The 25,821-nt window shown below is 37.1% G+C and overlaps 2 protein-coding genes across 2 annotated transcripts in view; one reads left to right on the top strand and one right to left on the bottom strand.

Annotated features, from left to right (window-relative positions):
* The window catches only part of tmem9 (transmembrane protein 9), a 196,674-nt gene that overhangs the window by 167,187 nt on the left and 3,666 nt on the right, over positions 1 to 25,821 (bottom strand). The window lies entirely within an intron of this gene.
* The window catches only part of prex1 (phosphatidylinositol-3,4,5-trisphosphate-dependent Rac exchange factor 1), an 84,086-nt gene that overhangs the window by 10,576 nt on the left and 47,689 nt on the right, over positions 1 to 25,821 (top strand). The window contains exons 2-9 of the mRNA XM_056260915.1: positions 11,529 to 11,594; positions 11,839 to 11,961; positions 14,457 to 14,561; positions 14,911 to 15,012; positions 15,435 to 15,596; positions 19,861 to 19,994; positions 20,172 to 20,287; positions 22,714 to 22,863. Of these exons, the coding sequence (XP_056116890.1) occupies positions 11,529 to 11,594; positions 11,839 to 11,961; positions 14,457 to 14,561; positions 14,911 to 15,012; positions 15,435 to 15,596; positions 19,861 to 19,994; positions 20,172 to 20,287; positions 22,714 to 22,863 (958 nt within the window). The remainder of the gene's footprint in view (positions 1 to 11,528; positions 11,595 to 11,838; positions 11,962 to 14,456; positions 14,562 to 14,910; positions 15,013 to 15,434; positions 15,597 to 19,860; positions 19,995 to 20,171; positions 20,288 to 22,713; positions 22,864 to 25,821) is intronic.

Genomic DNA, 25,821 nt, shown 5'->3' on the forward strand with positions numbered 1-25,821 from the left:
TATATCTCTTCCCTTGTCACTCTCATATCTTTCTCTCCTGTGGTGCCATGACTCATTTCCACCCCTATGAGCAGCTCAAACAGCCATGAACTTTAAAGCCCCTCATAGCGGAAGTGCGGGACAGGGGGCCGAACTCAAAGAGGACTTTGTTGCAGCGGCCGCTGCTTGAGGGTGATGGGGAGTCAGAGTCACGAAAAAAGAGGGGCGAGCTCGGATCCCCTCTTTCAAACCTCATCCTCCTGCTACTGGGCTCTTTGTCTCCATTAGCTGGGTCGTGGGCACAAAGAGAGGGTTTTTCCCCTCTCTCCCCCCTTCTCTCTTGGTTTATTTATTCGATTTCACGCCATGCCGGCCAAAATGGCCCCTTCCTTGCATCCAAAACTACTTCATACCCTTTTGCAGCGAGGGAGATTCTCACAGAGAGCCATAAAAGGGCCCTTTGGAAGAGCCAGGGTGTGTTTTTAGCCAGGCATTCACAGGAAGCGTGAGCATCGGATTCAGGACGTTTTGCTGTTGCTCACGTTGTGGGAACCAGTTTGGGTTGTAAAGATTCTCCTCACTTGCACTGGAGAAAGGGGACAAATATGTGGTTTGGAGAACCTCAGGGGGTTCTTCTGTGACCCTTTACTGTTCATTGAATGCAAAAGTACCAGCAAGTTAACAGCACTGTTTGTTTAAAGCGGGAAAATCAACTTTGGGCAGGATGCTGTTAGTTCTACCATGTGCTGAGACATTTAACTGGAGGAAGGCCTGGTGATTTAATGTCTGAGGATGTCCTAGACAAAGGCAGAGATGACATCATATAGTTTAACAATATTCTGTCACTTACTACGCTTTATGTCAGAATTGACGAGTTAGTTTCATCAGATACCTTCAGTCCTCAAAGTAGCTACATTTACATGGACCTAAATAATCTGTGAGTAATCATATTGATGCCCATGTAAACTCCTCACTCAATCCAATTGACCTCAATCTGAATTAAATTTTGAACAGATTGAAAGTGGTTGTGTAGAGATTAAATAATCTGATCAATAGGAAAAAATGAGCATTCAAAATACCTTGTGCCAATGTGAAGTTTATAATAAATGATACTACATACTTTTTACTTCTTACAAATGTGCATATGTTTATTTACGTCTTATTTACTGGTCAGTTGAAGAGACTGAATATTGACAAAATATTTGCTAAAAAAAGCTCTTCTGACATATTTTTCAGCTTTCCTTTTAGTTTTGTCATCAAGCCAAAAACAATAATTATACTCGTGGTGACAAAAGTCCGGATTGCAAAGTTTAGGGTTCATATAAACAGAAATTTCCGAATTTGAAATCAGATTGGATTCATTCAGACTGAAGAACATGAGCGCATGTAAATACCTTGGGTTGTGACACATACAGTCCTGTAAAGCCCACTTTTCACAATCCAGTTTTAGTGCCGTCTACCGTGTGGTAGAACCACACTTAACATAAAATACATATGAATACTCATGGACAAATTATGGAGTAGGCATAAGGTTGGGTTAGTTGATTTAAAAAATCTATTTATTTTTAGAATACCTGAGTTCACTTCATTGTTGTGCATTTAAAAAACTGTTGTTGCTGTAGAATTACTGCTGATGTTAGGAAAGCATCTGCAGAAATGTCTGCTGTCTACTTTCAGTCTGAACACTGAAGCATTCAGTTTTCTAGTAGTCTGAAGAGACTAGGCTACACTTTGAATTTAGATCTGAATTTACACATTAAAACTATTCTTACAGTGATGAGTTTTCATTGGAAGCAGTGTTGCAAATATTCTTGCCGTGCTATATTTAGATTTACTGGAGATGATTTGTGGTTATAAATGTGAATATGTGTGTAAATGTGAAACATTCTTGTTTGATGTGTCAATATACAGTAGGCATACCCTGAAGGAGAGAGAACTTTAACATGCTTGTCTATCACTTTAGCCCCTTGGTAGTAGTAGTGTGAGGCATACTGTTCATTTTGGTTCTAGCTTTTTAGTGTAAACCATCCGATCATAAAAGCAGCAAACCTGTGCTGCTTAATTCCAGTAAATTGGCCATGTATGTTTTAACAGTCAACTCAAAGTAGAAAAAAAGACCATATTTACCTATGTTAACAATATGATGCATGATCCTTCTTAAAAAGACCACCTTTTAATTTCATTTAAAGGATCTTAGGCCTTTAGAAAAGTATTTTTAAACAAAAGGTTATCTTGGCAGATTGTCATTTGTTGGACCATGATATGACCTGTAGGGTTTAGGTTTGGCATTATTTTCAAGAGCAAGTTGCTTTTGTACATGTTGTTCTGGTACCGCCTGTAAAAACAGCACATCACTGTTTTTTGAATATCTCACTTCTGTTTCTACATTCGATTAGGAGGAATCACATGCTACAGCGAAGGCTTAGAAGTGTGCCTTAATGCTTTTTGCGTTTCTGCTTTTTCCTTGTCTGAAGCTTCCCTTATGGTGTTAAGCAATTTAGGCTCTCCCGGACCACTGACAAGCTCTTGCATAAAATGGGATTACCGCTATAGCTGTTATTTTATTTTATTATTTTGAGCTCACTATTCTCAACAAATTGGCTCAGGACAGAGCTAACAATTGGGGCTGTGCGATAAAACGATAACGATAATTATCGCGATAGAATTTTCCTCTATGAAATTATTGCAAAAGTTTGATATAATGTTTATGCACTATGCAAATAATGCTGGCCATGCATGTTGCAGACCATTGCACTAAACGAAACAGCTGCTTTTTTGAACCGCATAACATGGACCATTTATGAGCTCCGCTTTTTGTTATTAAGCTATAGCAGTTTTTGTGCATTTTATATTATACTAAATGGATACTGTTTTTCATAACAAATCCCATAGAAACAATATAGTTAGTAAGGTGCAATGTGTGGTTACCTGTGGTTAACATGATCCAAATGCAATGGAAGACTAAATTTTACCCTTTTAAAAATTAGGTTGTTGCAATTTTTTTTTTTACAATGTTACTGTTTTGGTAATGAACATAAATTTACATCTGCGTCCCAACTCAAGCTATTGCTTCTGTCAAATGTGCGTTTCTAACATGTAATATTAATATCTGTGAAATGTTCACCTGTTTGGCAAGTATTTATGATGATAAAGAGTAATCTGCCGATAAAACTAACCGATAAAAACAACTTTCATACAGGAGCAAAAATCTACTTTTAAACTTAAAAGAAGTAAGGATTTGACATTTATCGTGATAATAATCGACTGATATGAAATTTTTTATCGTGACCATTGTTTTTGGCTAAATTGCCCAGCCTTACTAACAATCTTAAGTGCTATTACCTTTGGTTGACATGTTTTAGTTGATGATTTAGAAGGGCTGTCTTGTTTAAAGAAATTGCTAAGTTTACCCTAGTTTCACAACCAGAGGTTTAAAAAGACCATGTTGCAATAGCCAGACTTGTCCCTTATTTCAATAGAGTGCCACTGTATTGGCCATGTGTGACAGACTTTACGTGCTTTTAGGTTGCATTTGGTTAAAACAGGATCTCAATAAGAGAATATTCTAGTAGTAGTAGGTGAGTGTCTGGACTCCCCAATGTTTTGCTGTAAAATAGATTTGTTCACAATTAACCAAAGGGGAATTTTTACAGTGAAATAATGATGTGACTTTTGATGATATTGTGTTCCATATCCCAGTACCCATTGATTGTCCACTATGCTTTTTTCCACCGTCTGTGGCCTGGCGCTGCTAGGTCAACCAGAACAGTGCTAGTCTCGACGTCTGCTAGTGGCAGAAGTGGTGGCAGCAGGCTCTTGACCCTCAGTCCTGTTGGGAGAGGTTGAAGTCCATGACAGCATATGGCCAGTCTGGTTTGGTCCACCTTACTGTCTGACCATCTTTGCCTGACTGCTTCACATCAAACAAAAGGCTTGTTGCCCATGTCTGACCTTCTGTCTTTCCACAATTCAGCGCGGCTGGTGGCTTAGATCTCCAGTGATGTGAGATGGGAAAGTACATCAGTCAGATTTCCATCTCTTTTAGCATAATTGCGCGAATAATAGTGTGAATTCACAGTGTTTTACTCTGTAAAATTATATTTTGTGTCTCTCCTAGGAGCGTCACTTCCCTCACATCAAGAATGGCTTCAAACACACTATTCCCTAAGGGTTTGAAGTCTTTGAGCATGAACTTTACCTTAGTCAGTGTGTCGAATGGATTTGTGAGTCTGAGATATACTTCAACGTTTATCAGAACCCAGATTTTTCCACTGTTTTAGCAGCGCACTGGCATGCATGTGGCCTAATTCTCTGCGCTGACAGGCACGGACCACACAAAGCTTCTTCACACCGCACCGTTTCCTATCTAGAGTCATATCCTTCCTCTTTTTGTTTTTCGTAAAGAGAACTCAACATTATTTCCCCCTTCCTCACAAAGTTTCACCTCAGTTCATCCATTGCGCTGATTTTGGGTGGCGTTCATTCTTTAAATTACATTAAATAACTATGATGTTTTAAAGGAAGATTCTCATTTCCTTATTACGCACATTTCCCAAACACTGGAAAGTGAAAACCAGATCATCTTTGCTGAATCATCTTCAAATGGAGCGCACAGATTGCAACGTTGGATATGTTCGGAATTAAATAATTACGTATGTTGTAGTACACCTATATACCTCTTTTTTTCTGAAATACTATATAATTAAACAACAGCCATAATTACACTAAACATTTTAAAGAGTTGAAATTTACATTATTACGTAACAACATTCTGTCTCACATGCTTCAAGTTTCATGTTTAATGCAACTATCATGTTTTGGCACATATCATCTTACAATTTACATACTGCACTTTTTTTATTGTACATATTGAAAACATACATGCTGTGCGTTCAGATTATGTTAGTGTGCTATTTCAAACAGCCAATCTAATACATTTTCATTTGTCCATCCATACTTGCAGAAGGCAACACATTGGCATTGCTAATGTCAGCTAATTGTGTTTCAGTGGTGTTTGTTTATCAGAGAGGGACTAAGTGGTGTGTCTGTTTGCATGATAATGAAAGACTCTCGTCTGTGAGAGAGGCCGTAAAGGAGGTCATTGGAGTGGCCCATCGCCGCTCAGTGTCAGACCGCTCCAAGAGCGAGCAAGTGTTGCTCTTGGAGAAATGGCTCTTCAGGCTCTTGAGGCAGAGATGTGCTGGGCGAAAGTGAATGGATTTCACTCATGTCCTTCTCTCAGCTCTGAGACTGGTATAGATCTGCCCATGTACAATTGTTAGAACTGAACCTCTGCTGGTTATATCTGAATCACAGCTGGTTCAGTTGCATCTGAAAGGTTCAAGGGTTTTTCTGCTGATGGCACATTATTGTCGTTCATACTTAGATTTAGGCTACTTAAATTGAGATTTGAGGTAAATATATGTTCATAAATATAAAAAAATGTCCTTAAATCAATTCCGGGGGCAAATACTGCACTTAAAACAATGTACATTTTTATGAACCTGTTTTGAATAAATATTCTGGGTTAATGCTTGCTGAAGTTAAGGTCTTATTTCAGTCCAGTGACCACCGAAAATACTTTTGGTTCCTTAATTTGTAAAAACAAACCAAAAACGTGCTGACAGCAATGCACATAACATAACTGTTTTAAGGAAATTATTTGCTGCCGATGTCGCTTAACTCAATAGTGCTTAACTTGTATAGGAAAATTCCTTTAATGTACACATGATTCCTAGGAAGGCACCGCTGTGAAAGATATTGCCATGACTACAGGCCCTATAACAATGCCACAAGTACATTTACTTTACATTGATATTCTGTCCAGGCACATCCATTCCAAATGAGCTTACGGGAATGTGTATCATCACAAACGAGTGCATGTTCAGTGCATTGCGTGTGTTTATGTGTGTACGTTTTTCACAGTTTTCATGTGGTATTGGCAGTAGTCCATTCTCAATACAAGGGTGAAAGGCCGTGCAAGCTTACAAACCACTTTTTTACCCTTCTATCTCAATAATGGCAATCATTGTTTGATAACGCACTAATTTAAAGGAAAACCATCAAAACAAAGAACGGTGTTGATGTATTGTGTGCGGGAAACAGCAGCCTTTTTGTTACGGAAAAGGTTTGTTCTGCCTTTTCCTTCCTGAAATGCAAGAGGCCAAGGTCTCGCTCCTGTCATTGAATTAGTCTCAGTGTTTGGTTAAGGTCACCCTGTGTTGCAGGTGGAAAAATTATAATGTCGGTTTCCTGGCAAAGCATTTCATTGAGGGGGGAAAGAGTCCGCGAACAGCTTGTTTCCTTTGTGGGGACATATGGACACGTTCATGCTCTTCTACATCTAATAGCCTGTGGCTATTCTACTGTGTGTAACTCTATTCCCCTGTCTCTCTTACCAGCTGGGCAGAACAGACACAGTCACAGTCTTCAAATATGTAAACCTCATCAGAGTGCTTACAATTACTTAATAGTTTTTTAAATTCTGGAATCTGGGCACATGTCTCTGCAGAAGTTATATATACATTTTTAATATATTTAAATGTATTAAAAGTTGATAAAGATTACATTTTAATAATGTAATTAAACCATAAATCATCTGACTTGAAATTAATATATCCGATTATTTTAAAATATATATTACATTTTAACATCATTTTTTAAAAAAAATATTTAGTTTGACTTTAAGTTTGCAACTGTTAGCACAAGTTGTATGTATAAATATGTATATATATATATTTTAATCACTCTATTTTTCTCAGACTTGCAGACTTTTGCTGAAAGTTTCATCTCTCAAACTTAGTTGTGTTTTTCTTTTTTTGTGCAATTTAGTCTTTCAATTGCCCCCATTGCGGTTTTGCTCGCTCTCCTCTACATGTCAAATGCATCTGTCATGTCTGAAGTCTGTATGCACTGAAGTTTCCGTTTTGAGAACGTAATCCGAGTCAGACTAATAATGTATGTAGAGTTCAGTCCTCATTTAGTTTTGTTCTGGCTCTTTTTTTTTTTTGATGATGAAATGAAATGCAGGCTGAGGCCATTCTGATTACTGGAAGAGAATGAAGTAAAAAAAAAATAGCTTGTAAAGGTTGACGTGCAATATTTCATTAGCTCAGTGCCTTTTACCTCTTTGAATCGGGATGAATGAATTCATTTTTCATTTTGCACACATGCCCCCGGTCGCACCTGTCATCCTCTGCTGCTGACTTCACACTCTCCGTTGCCCAGAGAACAGTAACGGTTGCTATGGATTCACAACGCAGCCTTGTAGTGTTTGTTTATTTGTTTATTTTTTGACGTAAGCATGAGAGTGATGCTGGAAAAGGCCAGAGAAGGGCCAAATCAAGCATAGGAAGGCCTGACAGGGAAAATCAAACTCTTAATGGTGTTATCATTTCTCATATCCCAGCTTAATGTGCAGAGAGGGCTATAAGTAACCCTGAAAAGTGTAAACATTGTGATTCTGTGGAGCTATTAAAGCATGTTTGTTGAGAATTCTGACCAGCCTAAACACAGTAACAGTGGCTCGACCAATCATGAGTTTAGGGGCAGGCCTGACCAATGGAGATGGGAAGAGGGTTACAGTTTTAATCTGTTCATTATTTATTTTAAATATTGAAATCTCTATCTCTTCTCCATCCGTGCTATCCTTCACACCCCTGTTATCCTTCACACCCTTCGTTCTGGTTGTGGTGCAGTTTGGAGATGTACATCCTGTCTCTTACTCCACGAGCCCCTCAGGCTGAGTCACATGGATGACCATTTTATGGATGAATGTGGATGGGCCACATGAGAGATTGAATTAGCGCACGCCTGAGGCTCAGACCCCTCCCCTCCCACTGCCTCAGGAACTGCAACAAACAGCACGGCCACCATCATCACCACCCATATTACACTAAGCGTCAATAACAAATGGGTTCAGGGCCCTTCTGGGAGATCTGATGTACATTTACTTCAGACAAACTAGCTAAACCTGTGCCTTCAACAATGATTTCACAAACATTATTTTTTGTTGTGCTTAATGCTGCGTTCACGTCATGTCCTAATTACCGTAAGCTCGAGATGACAACGTGACGTTCTATTCCTCGGACTGGGAATTCTGCGTTTCTTTGTTGACACGATCAATCCCTAAATGAATCTGCAGCAGTCAGGTGGTACAAGAGCTCTCAGAAAATTCCCATCTTACAAGCTGTAATTACCAGCTCTACAAGGACGTGAACACTTTTTAGAAGTTGAAATCTCGCAATTACAGTAATTTCAACATGGCATGAATGCATGCGGCATTTAAATGGATAGTTCGCCCAAAAAGAAAATTTGGTGACACTTTGCAATAATGTTCTTTAGTTAAAGGATTAGTTCACTTTTAAAAAAACTTTTTCTGATAATTTACTCACCCCCATGTCATCCAAGATGTCCATGTCTTTCTTTCTTCAGTTGAAAAGAAATTAAGGTTTTTGATGAAAACATTCCAGGATTTTTCTCCATATAATGCACTTTGCTGGGCACCAAACGGTTCAAGGTCCAAAAGACAGTTTCAGTGCAAACTGTTCAAATGGCTTTAAACGACACCAGACGATGAATAATGGTCTTATCAAGCGAAACGATCGCTCATTTAAAAAAGAAATAACAAAGTTTAAGTTTTATAAGCTCAAATGCTCGCCTTGCTCTGTTCTGTTTGACTCTCCTGTTCGAACTCGTTCATCAAAATGAACGAATCTTTTTCCGAGTCAATTTGTTCATTTCGTTCGTTAAATGAACCAAATGACTCGAAAAAAGATTTGTTCATTTTGATGAACCAGTTCGAACAGGAGAGTCACGAACGTGCATCACAGAACAGAGCAAGGTGAGCATTTGACATTATTAAACTTAAACTTTATTTATTTTTTAAATGACCGATCGTTTCGCTTGATAAGACCATTATTCATCGTCTGGAATCGTTTAAAGCCCTTTGAACAGTTTGCAGTTTGCACTGAAACTGTCTTTTGGACCTTGAACCGTTTGGTGCCCAGCAAAGTGCATTATATGGAGAAAAATCCTGGAATGTTTTCATCAAAAACCTTAATTTCTTTTCGACTGAAGAAAGAAAGACATGGACATCTTGGATGACATGGGGGTGAGTAAATTATCAGCAAAAGTTTTTTTAAAAGTGAACTAATCCTTTAACATTAGTTAATGTATTAACTAACATGAACTAACACTGAGTAATACATGCATTACTGTATTAGTTAATCTTTGTTAACGTTAGTTAATAAAATACAGCTGTTCATTGTTTGTTCATAGTTCAGTGCTTTAACTAATGTTAACAAATACAACCTTTGATTTTAATAATGTATTAGTAAATGTTTAAATTAATTAACTAAGATGAATAAATGCTGTAGAAGTATTGTTCATTCTTAGTTCATGTTAACTAAGGTAGTTAACTAATGAACCTTATTGTAAAATCATTTACTTACCCTCATATTGTTCCAGACCTGTATGACTTTATTTCCTCTGCAGGACACAGATATTTTGGTTTTTGAAAAAATCTTTTGACTGTTTTCGTTCATATAATGAAAGTTAATGGGGTCCAAAAGAACGTATGGTCAAAAAAAAAAAAAAACTAAGAAGAAAACATCCTCTTTTATGTTCCATAGAGGATAGAAAGTAATGCAGAGTGAGTAAATGATTACAGAATTTTAATTTTGAGGTGAATCCCTTTAAGTTTAATCAAGTGTTTCCTATGCGAGCATGTGATTTCACATGATGTTTACAGCTAAATGTGTCTTTACAAACAAACGCTTTTAGTAGCATAAGCTGGCATGGTGAATGTCTTCCAGAGATGCAGAAGTGTGACCGAGATTCAGTCTGTCATTATCAGAGGGATGCCGTGGGGTGGCGAGTGCTTCTCATTAGACGTTTTGTCCTGTCATTGTGGTAAAGGAAAAAGAGGCATGATGGTCAGCATTAAAGGTCTCGTTCGCCTTTAAAACCCACGAGAGAAGGATGAACAAGAGGGACAAAATAATGAGAGATTTTTCTAACGAAACAATCAGCCCTATGCTGACACAAAATGAATCAGAGAAAGATGGAATGAAAAAAACAACAATAGTCATGTGGCAAAGGTGAAAACGCTCAGGATAGGCCTTTAGCTGTGTCGTGTTGCTGTGGGAGACCGTCGGAGACAATAGCTGGAGTGACGGGTAATTTAACAGAGAGAGCGGAATGAGTCGAGCGCACTGTTAGCGGATCGAGTCATTGCTGCTGCTTGCCGCTGCTGATAAGTGTTTTACAGAGCTAGAATTAGAAACAGTCAGTGATTGGCAGACTCTCTCTCTTTCTACAGGGGAGACTCTTCTAAAACTGTTGAAATTGAGAGTTTAGAGACTCTTCTAAAACCGTGATGAAGATATTTATAATTCTCTCTCAACCCATTGCTTCGGTTTTTCTATCTGATTCTCAACAAAGTGAATCAATACTATTGTTAAATGTGCCTGTGTTTACAGTTATTTTACAAATCAAATATACTATTTACTTGCAGAGATGGTCTAAATGTGTATATATCAATGGTTCTCAACCAGGGGGCTTCAACAAACTTCCAATAGATGCTCAAAATGACTTAAAATGTTAAAATAAAAATCAATTCTTATTTTAATTCACCTCAACTGTTTTTTCTTTCTTTCTGTTTTTTTTTCTTTTTTTTTTCTTTAAAGAACTAGGGTTCCCACTGTCTTGAAAAACCTTGATATATGATTTCTAGACCTGGAAAAGTCATGTAAATAATAATTTTAATTTGCATTTTTATAATGAATATAAATGTTCCTAGTTATGTCAATCTCTAAAATATTTTATAGGGTAGAAATTGTGAATTAAAAAAAAACATCCTTATCCAGAAAATCATGCATAACTGTCATGTGGCTTTCAAATGTTTGTTGTGGACAATGGGGGGCCCCCGGAGTCAAAAAGGTTGAGAACCACTTATATATATATGTATACAATATATGAGACGGGGCCTATCTCATGGTTTACAGGGATCTCTTAGAGATTTGCTGTCCTCCACTGATGATGATTGAACGTTTATGATGAGTTTGAACAGCTTTGCCTTATTTACATGCAGTAAATGTTGATATAAATTGTTACTTTGAGTTTTGTGTTGCTGATTTGATTTCTGTGTTTGTGTGCATGTTTGGGTAGCAGGCCTCCCATTCTTTCATTGTCGGCACAGACTTGTATGCAAATAAGATCTCTTTGTAAAGTTTCTGATCATTTATCTGACACTTCTGTTTTTTTCTCTCTCTTGATATGAATCAAACCATTTCCAGTAGACCGTATAGAACATGCAGTTTGACTTCACACTGTTGTGTGTGTTTGTCACTAAAGCTGAATGTTGTTGAGTCTCCGGTTAGATATGCAGGCAGAAAAGGGTGTAAACCTACAGGAAGTGTAACAACTTCAAAAAATGAATTTATGTCTGGCGGCGACCAAATCTGCCCCACCTTTTCGCACCGCTGTGATTCCACATGTAAACACTAACTTTTTTCTCTCTTTGTCTCTCTATTTTTGTATATCAACAGGCTTTTCTCCAGAGAATTAAACAGACTGCAGAAAACCAACAATGTCTCACTCCAGAGCAGGTCAAGGTAAAACCCCATTAACACACACTAAACATGCAGAATTATTATTTATATAAAATAATAATTGGGTCCAACAAGTATTTGGACACTTAAACATTTCTGAATGTCATTGCATTAGATCAAACCGTGTGGAAACAAATTATGCTAGAGCAGAACTAGCTTCAGTGTTCTAGCCATTTTGCAATTGTGGATGTATGGAGTCGGTGTACATGATCCACAAAGTAAAATTTTGTCTCTTACTTTCACACAGATCTTGTTTTCTAACATCGAGTCCATTTTGGATGTCCATTATGAGTTTCTTTCCACTCTGGATGCCAGTTTGCAGCCTGAACCCCAGCCGCACCATTCTCTCGGACATGTGTTCCTCCAGTTTGTGAGTCCCTGTGATTGCATTTGAAATCATCTTTGAACTAGTGCTGCTTAGCAGTTGATTTATTATGATTTTTGAGGTTTTTTTTGGTGAAGAAAACATAAATATCTTTTTTCCACTCCATCCCAGTGTGGTAATGTTCCTAGTATCCTAAATCGGAATGCTCTTAAAATACTATCAGCCCTGAGACTGCCTCCCCCTCCCTATGGTCTTTCTGAAAAAGAGCATAAACGTGGAACTTGTCGGACACGTGACCAGTAGCTCAATACTGTTAGAGACACTGAATTCCAATTTTAGCAACAAATGTTCAATTGCTGTCAACATTTCTAGCTTCTTAACCGTTCTGTATAAATTAAAAAACTTTTCCCTCTCTGAAAATATGATAATAATGATAATGATGACATTCAGTGATTTTACTGATTAATTTATTTTTCAGTGATGGCTGCCAGTATCTTTTAAAGCAATGAAAATTAAATCCTGTGCTTTAATTCTATCCATGGTTCTCACAAGAAACGTTTTGGGTTTGGCATGTGTATGTGACCTTCGACCAAGTTCACTGAAACATTCTGAGGTTTAACCTCAAACTAGAGTGAGTTTCCTCTTAATTGGGCTGTGTATGTATGCGTGGATGTGTTTTTGGATGAACGGTGTTATAAAGCATATGCCAGAACAGATGTTCGCCTCGTTCATGGATGAGGGTGTGATGCTGCCAAACTCTCTCATTACAGGTGCTTTGGTCTGGAGCCCTGAGGGCCCAACCAGAGTACTGGCGCACACACACACACACACTGCATTATGCACTAATGCAAATGGAGAAACCTATGTAGACAGATACACACATACATATATAGACAACACGCAAATGAAGAGGGTGAAAAGAGAAAGCATGAAAATGGAGATGCATTGTAAAGATAAAAACAAGCACAACAGTTCTATAACCACACAGTGCCTCTGGAATCCCAGTATCATTTTCCTACTTTGTCAGGATGCCTCGAGCACCCACAGCCGCCATGATTCACATCGTCCCTGTCAAGGTTAAAGTGCCTACACAGACTGTTCCTGTGGAGCTTGGATAAATGACATCCTACCTTCACCACATGCATCTTTAATAAACTGTCACCTCAGCCCTGAGTTTTTCTGGACTTTTTAACCAGACCTGCATATATATATATATATATATATATATATATATATTAGGGCTGTCAAATGATTAATCGCGATTAATCGCATCCAAAATAAAAGTTTGTGTTTACATAATATATGTGTGTGTAGTGTGTATAATAATTTTGTATATATAAATACACACACATGCATGTATATATTTAAGAAATATTTGCATGTATATATATTTATACATAATTAATATTATATATAAATATAAATATTTTATATATGAATAACACATTTTTCTTAAATATATACATGCATGTGTGTGTATTTATATATACAAAATAATTATACACACTACACACACATATATTATGTAAACACAAACTTTTATTTTGGATGCGATTAATCGCGATTAATCGTTTGACAGCCCTAATATATATATATTTATATATATATATATATGTATATATATATATATTTATATATATAATGTATCATTTTTATTTTTTAAATGACAATTTATTGTAATTTTTTTTCTATTTTAAAATGTATTGTCTGTTTTTTTTTTTCTTTAAAAAAGTTTACTTGGACCATATTGTGAAGGAAAAGTAGTTAATAAGTGCCTTCCAATACTATATAAAAAAGCACCTCAGGTGGCATCGTACTTAAGAGCTGTAGTGCAGAGCTGGCATGATTAATCAAGTTTTTATTTGTTTAAATTTTTTTGATCAGTACATAATATTCATACTTCCACTATGTGGTTATTTAAAATAGTAAAAATCAAGAGTGACTAGGTGTCCAAAATTTTAACCGGTAACCTAGTAGAGATTTGTTGTAATTACGGCATGCCTGGATCAAAGATTTGCTCACTTTTAAGTGCCTGAAGTGCAGCTTCCTATTTCCATCTAGTTTTTGCGACCCATAGAGAAGGTGTGGCTTTCAGGCAAAACCTATGCACTTCGATTTCACTTCCTGTGTTGTTTCGAATAATGTAGGGCAGAATGACAGCGCCTCATTGCATCTCTGGCAGTTTCACTACCCTCTTATGTCACTTCTCATCTCAGTACTTGAGAAAATGGTTAAAGAGGTTGTGTATTTAACTATACAAAGACAGCTCGAAATATGTATGATTTATTTAGTGTTTCCCATATGAGCTGAACAGGGGCGTCGCTAAAATTCACAGGGCCTAGGATTTTATGGGTGGAGGGCCTGTCTGCCTGGGACAAAGTATATCCCTGAACATGAGATTTAGAAATGAGAATGTGCAAAATAAGACCAAAACTAAAAAATTTTATATAAATCTGTAAGGGGTTGGTCTCATTCCAACCAAAACCAAACACTTTGAACGAAGAGTGTTTTGAAGTGTGACTCTCCTCTCTCCACTGCAGAGGGAACGTTTCTCTGTGTATGGGGAGTACTGTAGTAACCATGAGAAAGCACTCAGACTACTGATGGAGCTTAACAAGATCCCTCAAGTACGGACTTTCCTGCTGGTAAGCACCTTTTATATCATTTTCAGAGAAAATTCATCACATCATATTCTGATGAAGATCCCTCACACATGAGTCTCGTCACATATCAGTTTCACATCTGTAACCCTGATGCAGATTTCATTAGTGAGTAGAGCAAATAAACATTAGTGGTTGATCAATTTACCACAGGAAATAAATTTATCTCCAAAACTTATTGAAGTGAAACTGATACACAAACGTATTTAACTGTACAAACCAGGATGTGAGATGGTGCCATTCATCGCTTTCCATGGAAACTCACTGTATTCTCAACATGAATCAGTTTAAAGGGATGTTACACAATTTAAATCATATCATGTTGTTTTTTTAGCACCTCATGTTGTTGGGAGGTAAGAAGAGCACAGATGTTCCTCTTGAGGGGTATCTCCTCTCTCCCATCCAGAGGATCTGTAAATACCCTTTGCTATTAAAGGTATGGGCATTTCAAGCAAGTGCATTATGTGTTATATTGTTTATTCTGTATATACTACTCTGCAACATTCTGATCATATTACATAAAACACCACAGCTATGTATGACAAGACAAGCAAACCTAAAAGTATGCATGAAATGACATTCGCAACACGTTTTACTTCCCAAATGTGAAATATGGATATTTAAGGAAAAAACTGTTGGGTGGGACTTGCTTTTTTTAAATGTTTCTAATGATCACAAAGGCTTCTATCTTCTGATCTATCTTGCGAATAGGACCAGGAATGTATATCTCAAAAGAAAATGGGGAGAATATATTGATTTCATGTTGACTTGAAATAGTCTCTTGTGCACAGTATCTGAAGCATATCAGCAGATGTGTAACTGTGTAATACAAGCATGTACCTGCTGTTTGCCCTTCAGGAACTTTTGAAGAGGACCCCTAAGAAGCATTCAGATTACCCAGCGGTAGAAGAGGCCCTGCAGGCCATGAAAGCGGTGTGCTGCAACATCAACGAGACCAAGCGACAGATGGAGAAACTAGAGGCTCTTGAGATACTACAGTCACACATAGAGGGCTGGGAGGTGAGACATGTTTTGTAATTGTCATAGATGGTGCATTTTTTTTTTTACTGTTTCCTGGTTGATGGTTTTAAAAAGGAACAGACCAGAACCAGTTGTTTGTATCTTAAAAATACGTCTTTATTTGGGGAAGTTCCTCTATGACAGTATGCTTTGTGTTTATGAGCATTTTTAAGCGAAGCCTCGAAAGAATCACTGATGTGGACATGATCAGTGTCGCCTTGTGTCTGCTGATGACATTTTCTTAGGCCATATCACAAGCAGGAAGAGGAAGTCTTAAAACAAAGGCCCGTTACCATGGATATCCTTTAGTTTTGTGTAACATGCAGCAGTGTGCCACCACAAACTCACTTTCCCTTCTTCTCTCTCTTTCTCTTAAGCACTTCTTTGCTTGTCTCTCCCGGCCTCCTTTTCTTCATCATCGTCTCTATACCATAGTTACTTTGTCTTCATCCTCTCTTTCTCTCACTCTTTGTGCCCTGTCCATTAACCCTCTTTATTGATTTATCTGATGCAGTACTGAGTGGTTGGACAAAGTGGGGCATTTTCTGTAGCCCTAAGTGTACTTAGATGGTTAATTTTCACAATGTAGTGCATACAGTGCATTCTTTCTTCTGTTGTTATTTTCCGTTCCTTTTATGCCTCTGTGACCATTCAAGATCCCCGCAAAGCATGACAAGCTGGGGATTTCTTCATCATATTTTGAAATTTGGGTAACACTTTAGTTTAGGGTCCATTTCTCACTATTAACTAGTTACTTATTAGCATCCATATGACTAGGATATTGCCTGTTTATTACTTATAAAGCACATATTAATGTTCTGCATGACTATTCTACTAACTATTAATAAGCAGTAATTAAGAGTTTAAACTGAAGTGTGACTGAAATTTGTCTACCCATACAAATTTAAATTGTCATAATTTACTCAACCTCATGTCATTCCAAATCCATATTTCTTTCTTTCTTCTGTGGAACACAAAATAAAAAAATGTTAAAGAATGGGTTGGACACTATTTAACATATAATAAATGTTAATGTGGGCTGTCGAACTACAAAAGGAGAAGAATAAAAACAAAATTCTATACAAAAAGTCGGTAAAAGTTTCATAATACTTATGGATTATAGGGCAGAAGTGATATGGACCAAGTTTATGAAACATTTATGGTGCTTTTTTGGGTCATAATGGAGCTCGACATCCTGGATCTCCATTCATTTTTATTATATAAAACAAGCGGCAAGTGATTTCTTCAACATTTCTCCTTTTGTGTTTCACTGAAGAAAGGAAGTAACATTAAAGATTTCAATGCTTCTGAGATCATGTATAGATAACATTAAACATTTAACGCAATATAAAACAAGAGCTTAAAAAGCAGGCTGTATTTCACTTCAGATATAGAGCGTTTTAGGATGTGTGGTCTGATTTAAAAGCAAATGCATTAAGTTTCCATTTAGTCCAGAGTGTTTCACCTTTATAGGTAAATAGTGCAGAACAAGCGGGAAGCAGATTCCCATCTCTTTAATTGACCCGTCTGGGCATGCCATTGATTAAGCAGAGAAAACGGAGTCTGCTTATCAAACACACTCACACACGCCCACACCTGCCAAGCTTAGAAAATCACATCCTGTACAGTGTCAGCACGGACTGTGTCGTCGGAGTGGAATCAATTTGTAATGGTCCTGGATATTGAACAGGACACAGTATGTGTTACCAAAACCTGTCTGGGCTACCTCTGTCCCCTTAAAGAGAGAGGGGTCACTGCTTTTTATTTGTTTTTTTGTTTTGCATTTATTCAGATAGGAAGCAAAGTGGGAGTGAGGAGAGGCTGCTCTTCTCATGGAAGGCCATTATTAATGACCAGATTGTAATTATTCTAAATGAAATTAGAGACTCTCACTGTTAGTAAAACACAAGGAAAATGTCTATGGAAGTAAAATAATCCCAAATGTTTTTGAAACAAAAAGCCTGTTGAATTGTACTACTTGAAAAAAATATGCATTGCATTAACCCTGCTTGTATTTTTAGGGCTTGCATTTTTATAGGCTGAAATTTAGCATGGTTGAATATTTAAGCTGTGAATATTTCAAATCAAATCATTTCAAACACATTTTCATTAGTACAATTTCAATAATCCATATTCACCTTTCATATTTCATATCCCAAATATTCAAACTGATTAAAAATACAACCTATAATATTCAACAGGTGGTTTTCGGTCCATTTTATTTCGCTTTGCAAATTCGCTTCCACAAATTCAGTGGTTCAAATTCGACAGTAAATTCAACATTGACATCTAGGAGCTGCAGGAAAAGTAGTAGATAACCGAGCATAATCTCCATCTGCTGTTAGTCGACCACACCAGCAGGGGGTGCAAGCGCGTGTTGTTGACGAAGACCAGAGAGCAACAGTTAGTGCAAGCCATTCATTCATAAAAACTTATTTACAAAAATGTAAGTGTATTTGTGATTATTATGACGTCTGTTTTATGTGAAATTCATTGTGTTCACGATTACTTTTCCTGTGTAGCCTACATGCATCTTTCTCTACCATGAACGATAATGTTATTCCCCCGATGCGGATGTACAGATGTGTTACATTTGACATATTTCTCTTGGTTGTTTAGTTGCCTTAACCTTATATTGCAGCGATGTGCTGCATGCAGTACTAGGGTTTGGTTTCCCTCAATATGTCAGGATTCCCCTGCTGGACATATAAAACGCTTAACGTAGCTTAATGGACATAAAAGACCAAACTCGCAGGCTAGCAGATGGACTCAGAATATGAATTTAACGCGCAAAGTTTAATGCTGAGCGTTTCCCAGTGATATACTGGCATAAATTTGGTTTGACATTGGACATTCGCACATTTAGGGACCGTCTCTAAAGTTACATACGAAATTGGTATACACGTTTCTAACTTAAATCCCATTTGAAAAGAACGACTTACAGTCATAAAACCAACTGTAAAGTGTTCGTGTAGGTGTCAGGCTCAGGCATAATGCGCAATTTATTTAAATAGATTGAAGTTTGCTATTGAAGTTAGAAACGTTTAGGCCTATAGGACTTGTTACTTTAGAGACGGTCCCTAAATGTGCGCATGTCAACCCAATTTTACATTTAGTCTTTTAGCTGGCACTTTTATCCAAAGCGACTAGTTAAACTAACAATATAGAACAACAATATGAAAGTGCTACTTCCCAGTTTAATCTGATGCAGTACATGTACAATACATACTTTCCAAATAAGGTGCGAGTTTGGTCTTTTATATCACTGTAGTCCATTAAGCTACGTTAAGCGCTTTGTCCTGACGGAATTCGGGGAATCTTTGAGTATGATGATGTATTGAGGGAAACAGATTATAATCCCGTTCACTGTAGAAAAGGCTGATAACATAAGGCTACACAGGGAAAGTAACAATGAATAAAAAAATTAAAACAGCTTTTGTGCCTTTATCATCTTTTCCGCATATACTGACCCAGATAATCGTCACAAAAAACATAATGCATGCTGAGTTTTTATGAATGAATGGCTTGTGCTAACTGTTGCTCTGGTCTTCGTCAACAACACGCGCTTGCACCCCCTGCTGGTGAGGTCGACTAACAGCAGATGGAGATTATGCCCGGTAATCTACTGCTTTTCCTGCAGCTCCTGGATGTCAACGTTGAATTTACTGTCGAATTTGAACCACTGAATTTGTGGAAGCGAATTTGCAAAGCGAAATAAAATGGACCGAAAACCGCCTGTTGAATATTATAGGTTGTATTTTTAATCAGTTTGAATATTTGGGAAATGAAATATGAAAGGTGAATATGGATTATTGAAATTTTACTAATGAAAATGTGTTTGAAATGTTTTGATTTGAAATATTCACAGCTTAAATATTCAACCATGCTAAATTTCAGCCTATAAAAATACAAGCCCTAAAAATACAATGCATTAAAATACAAGCAGGGTTAATGCAATGCATATTTTTTTCAAGTAGTACAATTCAACAGGCTTTTTGTTTCAAAAAACATTTGGGATTATTTTACTTCCATAAATGTCTACCTGTTGAACGAATTGATCGACTAAGCAGTTAGTTTGAATAAATGATGGCAGCATTTTCATAATTTTTTCTTTCTGCTGCTGCTTTTAGCTCCACTGCATGAACACGGGCAGCTAAACACTTTTGACTAAAACATTCATAGTGGAATTACTCAGCAGAAAAATCTTACATTGCCATGTGTAAAGATGTTTTTTTTTTCTTTCTTTCCGTTTTTTATTTTCCAGGGGACAAACCTGACCGATATTTGCACAGAACTGCTGCTCCAAGGCAATCTGTTGAAGATATCAGCTGGAAACATTCAGGAACGAGTCTTCTTTCTGTTTGACAACCTCCTAGTCTACTGCAAGAGGAAGTCCCGGTAAGGCCTTTTATATGCTTTTGAGTTATCAATTAATGTAGTCTCTGATATTGGTAACTTAATTACACAAACAATGTATTGGAGTGTGTTATGGTTAAACACTTGACAAAACCATCAGGTAGATATGTAGAAACTAAATAATACTTGTCTAATTTTTCCACTCTTTAAAAAATCCAGAGTTTCAGGGAAGAAATCCACCAAAAGGACGAAATCCATCAACGGGCCGCAGTATGTGTTCAGAGGCCGCATCAACACGGAGGTCATGGAGGTCGAGAATGTGGAAGATGGAACTGGTAGGTTTTAAAGTGTGTGTGTGTGTGTGTGTGTGTGTGTGTGTGTGTGTGTGTGTGTGTGTGTGTGTGTGTGTGTGTGTGTGTGTGTGGTATGTATTTTTGTGCTGCTTGGAGTTATTAAGTAGCCATTAGCTTAGCATCATGCTAACGTCAAGGACTATTCAAATATTTAAAATATTCAAGCCAAGTCTCCCGTGCAGCTCACTAGTTTTTTAAAACTACTGTGTTTGTGCCCTGTCATACAAATATTTCCTAGCGCTTAAATTTTTGGGGTTGGTAAGATGTTTTTGAAAGAATTCTCTTGTGCTCACCAAGGCTCCACTTATTTGTAACATTGAAATATTTATAGAATTTAAAATAATAAATAATACAATTTTATGATTTAATATATTTTAAAATGTAATTGATTCATGTGATGGCAAATCTGAATTTTCAGCATCATCACTCCAGTCTTCAGTGTCACATGATCCTTCAGAAATCATTCTAATATGCTGATTTTGGTGCTCAAGAAAATTGTATTATACTTATCAATGAAAACAGTTGGGCTGCTTAATATTTTTGTGTAAACCGATACTAAAAATCGTACTGACCCCAAACTTTTGAACACTAGTGTACAAAGCAACTTTTTCATGGGATGTGTTGGGGAGTTTCCTGCGTGATATCCTTGTTTGTTCCATCTGATCACCATGTGATGCTTATGAACATCACAAGCAACAAACAAAAGCACTTAAAGGGAACTTCAGCTTTTGCAGTAGAAATTAGTGCCACTGTGGCCTGAAGATAAGATCATGCAGGGCTTCTTAGAATTGAGCACTTCGCATTTAGCACCTCCGCTGAGCTGACCGCCAAGGGGCCGTCGTCAAAGGTGCCATTCAGCTGTCGGGCCGAGCATGAAATTCAACTCTCAGGGGAAGTAACGGCTGCTCTTCTCACCTTTTGCTCTTAGTCTTTCGCCACACCTTAAGTAGCAGGGTGGAAGTGCAACTTCTCTCTCTTTCTCTCTGAGCCACAAAGAAAAACATCCTTTCTGAAAAACAAGCCACAGGGCTGTCAAAGTACCAGCCTAAACCACACGTGCCATCAGTTGATACGGCCAATGTGAGACGTGTTTTGTGTTTCAGTCCTCTCAGTGTCATGTTTATCAGGGCTTGTGTCACATGACACTCCACATCTGTGTAAATGTATCATTTAGCTGATGCGTTTTGCCTTCTTGGATAAGATTAAAGATAAAACGACTCGCATGTTGTGGGTGAGGAATTAAGATAATGTGTTTGAATTTCAGATATTCATCCTAATTGCATGTTCATAGTGATGTTTCAAGGGAGATTTCAAGGCAGTGTAGTGATAAATACTGATTGGAAGTGGTGAGAGTTATGACCAAAATCTTATATCACGCTATGAGTAACTTTATATCCCAGTCAATATTTTTGCTGGAAATTCACATAATTGTATATAAAATGTAAAAATGAATGTATGTTTTATAAATGTATTTTTTGTATGTTTGTTTAATAAAAAAAACATTTTATATACATTTAAGTGAATTTCCAGTAAAAAAAATTGAATTGAAGTATATACATACAGTACATACAAGCATTGTCCAAAAGCAGCACCACATTATGTAACTATTGAGTGAAAAACAAATGACTCAAAACAGTAAAACTATAACACTTATAACATTGACTGTATAGTTCTTATTGAATGAGTCACATTTGAAACCATTATAAAATGGCTCAACACTTGCGGCAACATCCCGCTCCGTATTTTCACATTACTCCACGTCTCTTTATCGCTCTCACATTTAAAGCATGGCAATTTGATCTGCTTGTTCTGACTGAGCTATTGTTTTAATTGGAAAACAATCAGATAATGCTTAGATGGTGTTTATTACAGAGCCAGACTTATGTGCCAAATGCGATTACTCATAAATTCTCTCCAGTTTTATATGAGCTAAAAGCCTTTGTCAAATCCTCTCAGTGCTCAGAAGTCTATTTATACTACCTCAACATTAACCACTGCTCATTACCTATTCCATACCTCATTCATTTCTCCATATAATTCACATGCTGTCAAATCTGGGTTAAAATTGGACTGTGAGTAACAGTCTGGACCCCTCACGCATACACATGCTCTCTGTCAGTATTTGGTTTAATGGTGGGAGTGATGCTGAAACGCATCTTTAACGATTCCTCTCTAATGGGAAAGTTTAACCTTTTTACATTATTAATGCTTCTAGATTGTTGAAGAATATCTTATCAGTGTCAGCATTTGTGTTTGGGTCAGTAACTCATTTAGTAATGGTAAGAGGAAAAGGCTTAAATGATTTTGATTGATGATCTGGTTTATTTAGATCTCAGTGAACAGCTTTCAACAAATAAATGTACTTGTTTTGTTGTTTTTCATGTTCATGTTTTTCATTGTCTTTCTAGCGGACTATCACAGTAACAACTACACGGTGACCAATGGCTGGAAGATTCACAACACGGCCAAAAACAAGTGGTTTGTGTGCATGGCCAAGAACGCTGAAGACAAGCAGAAATGGCTAGACGCCATTTTAAAGGAACGTGAACAGAGAGAGAGTGAGTAGATTTACTCTGGTTTGTCATTGTTGAGTATGCAAAATAAAATCATAAAATAACACCAGTTGTTATGTAAAACATATTAAAATGCATTGTGTACTTTCTGTGTGTTTCTGTGCATTACTGGGATAGTTCACCCAAAAATATAAATTCTGTCATCATTTACTCACCCTCATGTTGTTCCAAACCGGTATGAATTTATTTCTTCTGTTGAACACAAAAGAAGACATTGCGAAGAATGTCGTTAGCCAAAGTTGACTTTTTTTTCTTTTCTCTCCATACGATGGAAGTCAATGGAGTCCATCAACTGTTTGGTTACTGACATTCTTCAAAATATCTTCTTTTGTGTTCACCAGAAGAAATAAATTGTGTGTAAATGATTTGGATGAACTATCCCTTTAAATTGGTCCCTTTAGTAACTTTTATTTTTCATTTATTTTTATTTTTTATACAATAAGGATCAATGAAATCAAACGAAATCATTACCAAATTTCGGATACATGATGCAACTCCAGTAGGCTGTCAATTTAACATTATTTTTTACAATTTAACATTTGGTAAATATTTATTGTGTAAGTAATAATGTTAAAATTAACTAATTTTACTAATAATTAACCTAGTAATTATTATAAAATAATTTAAGTTATTTTGAAAATGATTTGAAAATAATGAATCAATTGCCAGTACTAGTCACAATGTTCAGTAAAGAATAATTATTTGATTTAAATTATTGTTAAAGCAAATATTTACACCTCCTAATGAATAACAATGAACCCATTTCCACTGTGCTTTGTATTTTAGCATCCTGCAATTTGCTGTACCTAATATGTTTTAATGTGGATTTTTTCTTCTGTTCTGTTATGGAACACCTGTCCTCTGCTGGACACCTGTTCTTGTTATCTTTTCTTTTGAGGCCTGTGTGATGTACTACAGGGTTGTTCTGATTGTTAGGTCACATGATCATAGCAGTAAAACCTCAAATTTACCACAGAGCCCATTCTGATCGTGGCTCTTATGTTTCAGCGTGAAGTATTAGTCTGTAGGATCAGCTTACCAGTGTCCAAGGCAAAGTCCTCAGCCAAAGTATTATAATGCAGTGCAAGTTGGCGGTAGAGCGAGAGCGTCACTTTTATGCTGCGATGCCAGATGAAAGCAGAAGTTTTATGGTGCGTATCAGGTTTCCAACGTTTGAAATCGGAGCCCATTCCAACAGGTGCCACATCAGTCACACCTCTCTGACCGCCCAAGTCTTCAGCCAGCACCCACTCGTTTCTCTATACAAAGACGTCGTTGAATTACACATTTCGATTAATATTTGACGTGCAAATGTGCCTCCGATTCAGCAATTCTGGTCATCTGGAGTCTAAGACCAGAAAAATATTTTTCTCAAGTACCCAAACACAAACTTGAATAATGCACTGCAAACGCACGGTTCTGTTGAGCATGCTTGCATACTCAATAAAGCAGTAGATACCTTCAAATAATAATTTTAAATAATTAACTAATAATGTTTTAATAATTTTAATTTAAATAATTAAAAATTACATTTTAAATATTCATTTTAAATACATTTATTTAAATTTATGCAAATTAAATGACATTTTTAGCTAAAAAGCAAGTGAACATTCTTTAATGTTATTCTTGCATTCGTCCATTTCATGTTGGTGTGCACTGATTGAAATCGGCAGTTCAAAATGAGGAAAAAAACAGGAAGATTTGGGGTTTGAAATGAAGGTTTGCTCATTTCTAAAATTGCCATTTCAGCACCAGACCTTCAGATGCCAAGGTGGAAATTACGCGTCAGCAGGGTCATTTTTGAGGAGCCATTTTTAATGATGTGTTGCCTCTTTCCTGAGACTTGATTGAATTGGAGCCTCGTCCAGCTGCCACGAACACCTCCTCAAAAAAGTCTTTGTGAGCGAGAGCTGCAGCTGCCGGTGGCTTCCCTCTCTCTGGGCTCTCAGACACAGTAAAGAGCTCTGAATGAGAGCCATGCCAGCTGCCGCCACATCTGAGCACGCTTCCATCAGCTGCAATCCCATTGATACTCTCTTTAACATCACCTTTTGTTTAAATGTACGGTAAAAACCTGAATGTTTGCCTTGACTGAAGGGTTGTTTTAAATTTTTCTTTGCATTAGGCAACAAGCAAAATGCCTCGGACGACTGACAAAGTGCTTTTTTTAGGCAACCTTTGTGTGAATCTCCTGTTTCCGTTGCAGCTTGACTCTGGCTGCACTGCTAATATATCAAGGCTGTTTATATCGGTGGCATTGCACTATTGCACAGTTTTTAGCATGCAGTGTTGTTCTCTTTAGGTCTGTTCAGGAAACTGCAAACTCTCTGGTAGAGGTCTTCCTCTGCATTTAGAGTCGCATCTGTTCTCACCTTATTAACCACTTAAGGTTAACAATTATTCTTATCACATCACTTGGTGTGAGTGTGACCTCCCTGAGTAATGTGTGGTAACCATTTCTTTTCTTACTCAGTTCGTGTTGTAGTTTAACACCATTTATTTTATTTTGTGGAAAGGGTGTGGTTTATATGTCAAATGCTGATGCCAATTTTGCGAGCCAGCCCTCCGCCCACCAAAATACCTCTATAGCAGAATGCATGCGAACGTGTGAACACAAAACTTATAATAAAATCAGTTAAACCAGTGTTTCCTTTCAGCCTCACCTAAACATTAACCGACACAGCAACACCCACCACAGCTTGTAAGTAACACTTGAGGAATAAACTATAATTATATAGTAGAACAGTATAAAAGTCTAGTTCATCCCTCATAATATCAGCGAATTTGCAATTAAAAAATGTTTTTTTTTTTTCAAGACATCTTGTCAAACAAGACGTTTATTATTAGATTTGTTAAATGTGAGATTTTCTATGAACATTTGTGCACATCTGACTTGGGTTACAGGTGCAGCTGACCTAGGAAATTTTTTTTTTTGATTCTTTT

The sequence above is a fragment of the Rhinichthys klamathensis genome, unplaced genomic scaffold (assembly GCF_029890125.1).
Source record: "Rhinichthys klamathensis goyatoka isolate OS25496 unplaced genomic scaffold, OSU_Roscu_1.1 h1tg000180l_1, whole genome shotgun sequence".
Classification (NCBI taxonomy): domain Eukaryota; kingdom Metazoa; phylum Chordata; class Actinopteri; order Cypriniformes; family Leuciscidae; genus Rhinichthys; species Rhinichthys klamathensis.